This window comes from Myxocyprinus asiaticus, chromosome 46 (assembly GCF_019703515.2).
Source record: "Myxocyprinus asiaticus isolate MX2 ecotype Aquarium Trade chromosome 46, UBuf_Myxa_2, whole genome shotgun sequence".
Taxonomy (NCBI): Eukaryota; Metazoa; Chordata; class Actinopteri; order Cypriniformes; family Catostomidae; genus Myxocyprinus; species Myxocyprinus asiaticus.
Window position 1 is genome coordinate 28,475,896 of NC_059389.1, and position 8,386 is coordinate 28,484,281.

Consider the following 8,386-nt stretch of genomic DNA (forward strand, 5'->3'; position numbering starts at 1 on the left):
GGGACTCAAGAAGTTAATTGTTTTCAACAATCTTTTAATATTTCCATTATTTATTTGACCTAATTTCAACAAAAAATTAGCCAAAGGCTGTAATATCTGATTCATAGATTAAAAGCTTTATTGATTGTATTAAGAAACAATAATAATGCGCATAACATTTTTGAGGAAAGAAAAAGGACACTCCCTCTTTCTGGTTTCAGTTCCTCATGATCAAAGTTCAGCTTCAGCCAACACGATAAACAGAAACAAAAATAATGAATGTCATTAATACTTCCACTTCTAGAGATCCAGCTAAAATAAAGCTCTTACAACATCATATTCAGCTTTATAGGTGGTAGGTATAGGTCATTGGATCTCCCTTTGCACAGGTAGGGTCATAATTTGTCTTTGCGTTTTCACTGTGTTTTACAGTATATGATATAATACATAACCTTGAGCGATTTTCAGTCTTTCTATCCTTTGTTACCTGCACAACATCAAAGTCTTTTGGACACGTTTGTAAGCCACTTCCTTTAGAGGTTTAAAAATAGCCCTGCTTCTTGAGGAAATATGCTGTACTACCTTTCAGTGCTTTAGAAGTTTGTCTGTGAGTTTATATGGAAGGAATGTATGTTATATATATTTTTTTTTTCTCTACTCAGTGTTGTCTGCTATTACTGATCAAATGTGATGCATGTGTAACACATTTCTAAAGGAAAACCTCCATGTGCTTTCTTTAGGATTTTTTTTAAAATGCATTCTTACATGCATTGTCAAGTACAGCATGGCATGAATTGGGGAGAGTGGGGTAAGATGAGCCACCCCCCTTTATCTAGAGGTCTGTGCACAATTTTTGTTATGTGGTCGAATATTCAAGAAGTGCCATCATATCTAGCTGTCTTTGACAGAGAAAGCACATGGGAAAGTCAATTTTATTGTTTATGTCAAAAGAAGTTTAACAAGATCAGTGTCTTTTGTGCATGTCGGGGACAATATAAACATATATCATTTAAATCATGTTAAAATGTAACCCTTAATTACTTGACAAGGCACTTTTCCCCAACAAAATTCTGGCTGGGATAAAATTATTTAGTGGTTTGATTTAGCATTATTGTAATCCTTATATCAAACATTCCCTTACAGAAAGATAAATTGGATCAGATTGTAATGGAGGAACAACCAGAACTGAATGACATTAAGACAGTGGATGATAAAGAAAAACTTTCATCACATCCTGTGGATTCCTCACAACAGCTAGAAACATCATTTACTAATGGTCAGTTAAGGTCAATATTTGTGTTGTATAAGATTATGAAAGCAGACACTTTTATCTGTTGTTGTGTGTTAATGGCATCAGTGGTGTTTGTTTGTGGTCAATGTGTAACAGTTCTGTCTCCATACAGATGTAGATTCAGATGCGGCCTTTAGCGCCTCCTGTCTGACCACAGCGGAACTGCAGCAGCACTGGAGAGCCGTTAAGCAGGAGTTCAGGAGCGTTAAACTGCTGTTTGAAATTCCCACAGCGCGAATCATCGACCGAACAACGTCTAAATATGTGGTACGTCATAGTTTATAGTGAAACAAACTGCCTTAATATTTTAAAAGTGCATTTTAAAATACTTTGATGCACTTCGAAATCTTATATCACATACTATAGGTTTACTTGCATGCAACAGTTACAATCTGGATAAAGGATGGTCACCATGTGCAAGATAACTTGCAGTAATCTTTATGTTAAAGGGATTGTTCACCCAAAAATAAAAAATAATTCATTACTCACTCTCCTGTTGTTCTACATGAGTACAGTATGTCTTTCTATCTTTTTTGGTACACAAAGGGAGAAATTTTGAAAACAAATTCTGCTCAGTGATGTCATACAATGGGAGTGGACAGTGACCACCACTTCAAGCTTCAAAAGGATGCAAAAGTATAATTTAGAAGTCTAATAAAATTTTCAGTATGGCTCATGCCTTGTTCTGAAGGCATACGATAAGGTTTGGTGGAAACAAACAAAAATTGAATTAATTATTTTATGATAAACATGACTGACCGTTGATCCTGTGCATATTCAACAGCAGCAGTTACAATATGTTTCCACCGCTTGCAAGATGGGACGTTCAAGCGAAAACTCTTTTGTTTGGTAAAACCAGACCACCACAGAGATGAGTAAATAATAAATGTTCATTTTTGGGTGAACTATCCCTTTTAAGGGGCATTCAGGGGCATTTTCCATTGTTTTTAATTCAATTCTGTCACTCACAATGCTTCATGTACACAGTTTGTATTTTTGCCCAATTTTCAAATACTTTTTTGCTTTAAATCAAAGTTTGTAATGTTGTAATTCACCTCGGAGCTGGTTGGCTTGGTTCATGGCTTAAAACTCTTTTATGAAGTATTTAATGAAGTTCCTATGTAATTCCGCGCATTTAAGCATCAAATATCATTTTGATTGGTTGTAATGTTGTCGCATTAAGCCGTTCACACCGCCAGCAGCATTGCAATGCATAGCGACACAATCCCATTAATTTTCAATAAGAGCACAGCGATTTCCAGCTACACAAGCTGCCACGGCCGTTGGCGACAGAGATCGCCATGGAGAGAGACATGTTGAGAAATGTCACCTTTATGCAAATGAAGCGTGACATTCGCAAGTGACTATCAATGAGAGTAAAGACAGTGGAGCTCACGTCACCTGTCTGCTGTGAGTGTAGATACACTAGAGACAAATGCAGGCAAGACAGAAAAGTTAAAGGTTTCTGTGAGCAATTTCACTGTTCAATATCATTTGTCTGTAACCACATACATGGATATGGGCTAATAAAATGATGCATGGAAAATCGTGTCGGCATTCTGAGTGAGTTTGATTCATATATTGATATGAATGTTTAATAATATGGTGCATTAAGCACTGCTGCAGATTATATAAAACACTCTCCCCTGGAGAATGTTCATTTTTAGAGGCAAGAGAACTGATTCCTTGTCAAATTAGCATTGCTGGTCAACCAGCATAAACCAGCCTAGATCAGCATGAGAATTGCTTGCTGGTTAAGCTGGTCTTTTCAATAGGGTATCTTGGTTTTATTGGCAGTATCACCTGTAATCAGCATTTCAAAAGCTACTATGACCAGTTGTGCATTCCAACAATACCGTTAGAGTGGCAGCACCAGCAGGAATGCCTACTAGTGACACAGATCACAGAGTCTAGCGACACCAAGCGAAATTGCCGCCAGCGGTGTGAATGGGGCTTAACTCAGCTTTTAGTTTTCAACGAGTAACCCACAGAGAAATTAGTTTATGCTCAGAAATTGTCGCATTGTGCCTTAAATATGTCTGACAAAGATACTGTACGTAAGTACATCGTTATCTTGATTTCAAGCATTGTTGCATTCGGTTATGTGTCTGAATGTAATTCCTAATGCCACGCAAGTCAATTTCACATTGCATTATTAGCTATGCGACAAGGGGGCACTATAGCAGGTGTTAGCGTAAACGCTCGTCTTCTTTTCCCTTTTAGGCCAATTTTGGGTCATAGTGACAGTTTAAAAAATAATCTTGCTCTCTAGTCCCTACATATTAATAGTGATACGTCCGGTTTTATGGCACAGACATTTGAAGGTAAGACAAGAACGCACATTATGCGTGTACAATGGGATCAAACGCTTGTAATGCGTTGGCTAATCATTCACGCCTGCATTGCGCACTTGTGCACTGTATCTTTCTGGCTTTAGAATTAGTCAAGACCTCATGCAAACATCACAGGGGTTTTATGTCCTGCAGGTGTACCAGATTGTGGTGCTTCGCTCAGGCAGTTATGACTGGGAGCGTGTAGCTATCGAGCGACGATACTCCGACTTCCTCCACTTACACCAGGAGCTCCTGCTAGACTTCTGCGAGGAGATGGAGGACCTTGTGATGCCCAGGAAGAGAATGACAGGAAACTTCTCAGAAGAGAACATCTCAGAGCGGCGTGTTGCCCTCCAAGACTATCTTACTCAACTCTACTCCCTCCGTTATATCCGTCAGTCACCAACTTTTCAAGCGTTTTTCACTCATCAGGAACTAAAAACGGCATATGACCTGCTGCGTGGAGGCCGCTTTTCTCTGGCCCTTGAGGGCCTCCAGAAGGTGCTTTTACTTCAGGACAAATTGTCTTCTCATGACCCTACTGTGGTGATACCGACCTTATGCGCCATACTGGTGTGCCAGAGGGATTTAGAGGACTTCAATGCTGCTTTTGAAACCGGCCGCCAGGCTCTGCCCACAGTGAGGCGCTATGAGCTGCGGCACTATCAGGCGCCCCTGCTGGAGGCTCTTGTTGATTTGGGGTACAGTCTTGGCCTGCCTGTGGCCCAATTACAAGAAGAACTGACCAGAGTAAGAAACTATCCACATGGGCATATGTCACAGATGTCCATCAAAGAACTGGTGGTACAAGAGTTTGTGTAATCACTAACAACTGTAAATTTGCTGAGCTATTGCTCAGATTTAGAGTCAGGGATTTTTCAAAACCGCCCCAAAACATTTCTGCTACGGACATGAATGATTCATCAAATCGTGTGGCTTATTGGGAAGAGGTGTCCTATTTTTTGCTTAAGTGGTTGGTTTTAAGTTTTTAGCACAGCAGCTGAAAAATAGTTTTTAAAAAAAATCCCAGAATATAAAATATCTAGCAGGCCAGTAAGGAACCACCTAGCAACCACTCAGAACACCACAGAACACACCTTTGATTGGATATAAAATTTGGACATAAAATAGCTCCAATTATGAATAAAGATATTTTTGGAAAAATAAAAATAAAAGTGCTCTTTGGGAAACACTGTAAAATGGGATGGAGCCCCTAAGAGGATAGGGGGGATTTATTTTCTGAAATAGTTTTGCATTCCCTACAATAGTTTGCATTCCATTACATTAAGTTTTGCAATCCCTTGCAGTAAGTTTTGCGTTGACATGCATCAGTTTGCGTTCACTCACAATAAGTTTTGCGTTCCCTCGCAAAAGATTGCATTCCCTTACAGCATGTTTTGTAATTTCCATGCAATAGTTTGCATTCCCACACAATAAGTTTTGTGTTCCCCCAGGATAGTTTACATTACCTTGCAATACATTTTGCGTTCCCTTACAATACGTTTTGTGTTCCCTCGCAATAAGTTTAGCCTTCCCTCGCAATAAGTTTTGTGTTCCCTCACAGTTTGCGTTTACCTCACAATATGTTTTGGACTACCCTGGTAAGCTTTATCCATCCCTTACGAAAATTAACCATGGTTTTAGTACAGTAACATCATTTCAACCATGGTATTCACATAGTAATAACAGGAAAAACCAAACTGGTAATACAAATCTTAAGCATTTTGTCTTGGTTAAAGTTTTACCATGTTAACACCATGGTTAATTTTACTAAGAATATCATGGTTAAAATATAGTTACTGTAGTAAAACCATGGTAAATTTTGTGGTAATGGTTTTACTATAAATATCATAGTTGAACTATAGTTACTGTAGTAAAACTGTGGTATATTTTGTTGATGCAATGGATTTATTTAAAATGCCATAGCCCAACTATGGTTACTGTGGTTAAACCATGGTTAATTTTCATAAGGGATGGATGAATGTACTGCATGAGAACCCAAAATAATTGCGAGTGAACGCAAAACTTATTGTGAGGGAACACAATCTATTTAAAAAAAAAAAAAATTCTTCCCTGTCCTCTGAGGGGCTGTGTAATACGAAAACTTTTACCACAATGGACATTTTTTCTATCCAAGTGTCCATTTCTCTTAAATTATTGTTTCTTTTTTTTAATAGATATATGCATACCCTCAGGGAACAAGCATCCAACAAACTCAAATAGGATGAATCATTATCATGTATCCTTCAATATGTTTTATAGGAGCATTACAGTGCAGTTTGTAAAAATACATAAAATGTGTCTTTGCACCAACATGTGCCTTATTGTGATTGAAATACAACATATTTTGTATTGTTTTATTTCAGAAAAATTCCAAAATAACATTTAATCTCCAAAGCAAAGTATTTAATGAATGCAATACTGTGCATGCACATAATAACTGTCTACTGTGTAACCATATGATTATTAACTGTAATAGAACTGTAAAGGATGAATATAAACTTCAAATCAAATAAAGGTGTGCAAATATTGTGGCAGTGTTTGAACTACAATTTAATCAGATATAAAAGGAAAACTTCACATCTTCACAACAACAAATCAGTAATAGTGTTATGCGATTTTACGGAAGTCTAGGAAGCAGTTCCGGTCTGATGTGATATACAGATGCAGATGACACTTGCTGCACTTGATCTGGACGATGCCCTTACAGCCAGGATACTTGCACCTGCCTTTCTTCTCCATTGGTACGTTCTGTCTTGGCTCACCTCATCAGACACACCTGAGACCACCAGTCCCTTCTTTTCGTATCCTCCAGGGCTGCTGTCACTCTTTATGACGGAGGTCTTTCACTCAGCGCTGCTGATCTTCAATGACCTGCACAAACAAGGTGCAGAAACTACACATTTTGTAAACATTTTGTTATGAGTGAAATCAGTACTTTTAAGACTATGATCTGTCCTGTGACAGACAGATTTGGCTCAACTATACCCAAGATTCAGAGAAAACAAAGTGATTCTAATTTAAAATAAAAATTTGGCTGAACAATCAAACTACTGTCACGGATCCACCAGACTCCCTCTCTCACTCCACGCTCCGCTCACTCTCCCCTGAGTTTTGATCACTTGCACCTACACATCATCAGTGACTAATCAAGGACTTCATTTATACCCAGCCTTCACACTCACTCTTTGTCTGTTCTTGTCAGTGTTATCCCAGACACTACGGACTCCCTAGTTTGTCTAGACTTACCCGTGTATATATACTTACCTGTTATTGTTCTCATCAGAGTTTTGTTTTAGTTCATCCTCCGTTTGTTCCCCAGCATTTGGATTCTCCTGTTTCGTTTACGTTTCCTGTAAAGATCTAAAGACTGTTGTGAGTTAACCTTTCATTTGCACATCGCTATATTTCCCTGTTTGGATATTACTCACCTACTGTCTGCATCTTATCTGTTTCTGGATTGCCTCACCTGTTGTTTACATCACTGCTTCGTTCACCTGTCTAATAAACCCCGCGATTGTGTCCATATCCCTGCCTCCGTGAGTGTCTCCGTGACTACTTTTTGAAGCCATTTTTCCTCAGTATCAGTGTTGGCATAGTTACTGTGTTTTGGTTTTGCAAAGACAATGAATAATGTCTGCCTTGTATTGATCAGTGTGAAAAATATAACATACCCCATCCCCTTTACATGCCTTCTGTCTTATCTGAGGTCAGAATATTTTTAACTATAAAGTAATAAAATAAAAAAAGAACAAGGAAGAAAATATAACATGCAGTGGGTCTAAAAATCTGAGACTATTAAAAATAAAATGAAATCTGAATAATGCAATAATGAAAAATGTACAACAAAAATATTAAAGATTCAGAACTATTTATGGGTCACTAATCAAAACTAAATTTTCACTCATTGTTATGCTGATAATATAATTTGTAACAAACAAAAAAAAAGGCTGAATATAAGCATTTTCACTAGAATTTCAGGGTCTAACTTTAAATATAATAAAAGAACACAGGGTAAACAACTGAATCAATAAAACAATATAGTAATTACTATTTTAAATCATATTAATATTTTAATAATGATAATAATAATTGTAGAAATTATACATGAATACAATTATTAATACAATAAATAAATCCAATGACATTGATTCAACGAGCAATACAAATTCTTAATAAGAAAATGAATTTCTGCAATTCCATTGTTGAACAGAGCTGCCATATGCCAACATGTAATTGTAAAAAAACTATGTTAGACAAAAGCGATTTGGAAACAACAACTTCAATAACTATTTAACTTACCTAAGATGCAGCAAAATATGTATGGTGGTAAGATGTACAGAAAATCTGTTTATTGATTCAGTCTGAGGAAAATTATGTGTTGTCATATGGCATCACCGGACCATAGATGGTTATATTGGTATTCAGACATGAGCAATCGGTGAGTTCTCTATTATAGAATTAAAAACAAATATTATACTGTTAATTAAATTACCTTTATATATATATATATATATATATATATATATATATATATATATATATATATATATATATATATACAGTGTCTTGCAAAAGTATTCAGACCCCTGTCCAATTATCTCATATTACTGAATTACAAATGGTGCAATGAAATTTTGTTCCGTTTGATATTTTATTTTAAAACACTGGAACATTTTAGGTGACATTGATTTTATGTTGGGAAATATAAAAAAAAGAAGGAAAAAAAAAGAAAAAAGAAACTGAAATATCTTGCTTGAATAAGTATTCAACCCCTGTGCTG

At 36.7% G+C, this 8,386-nt stretch overlaps 1 protein-coding gene across 5 annotated transcripts; it reads left to right on the forward strand.

Moving 5' to 3' along the window:
• Positions 1-205: 205 nt before the first annotated feature.
• snx20 (sorting nexin 20) lies at positions 206-7,170 on the forward strand. 5 transcript variants are annotated; one of them, XM_051690389.1, is made up of 5 exons: positions 206-368; positions 720-817; positions 1,123-1,255; positions 1,383-1,537; positions 3,757-7,170. In XM_051690389.1, exons 3-5 carry the CDS (start codon positions 1,147-1,149, stop codon positions 4,423-4,425), a joined length of 933 nt encoding a protein of 310 aa, XP_051546349.1. In that variant the 5' UTR covers positions 206-368; positions 720-817; positions 1,123-1,146; the 3' UTR covers positions 4,426-7,170. The 5 variants fall into 5 exon arrangements, with proteins under 5 accessions (XP_051546349.1, XP_051546350.1, XP_051546347.1 ...); XM_051690390.1 differs by having other exon boundaries at positions 720-787; XM_051690387.1 differs by having other exon boundaries at positions 206-817.
• Positions 7,171-8,386: the final 1,216 nt, after the last annotated feature.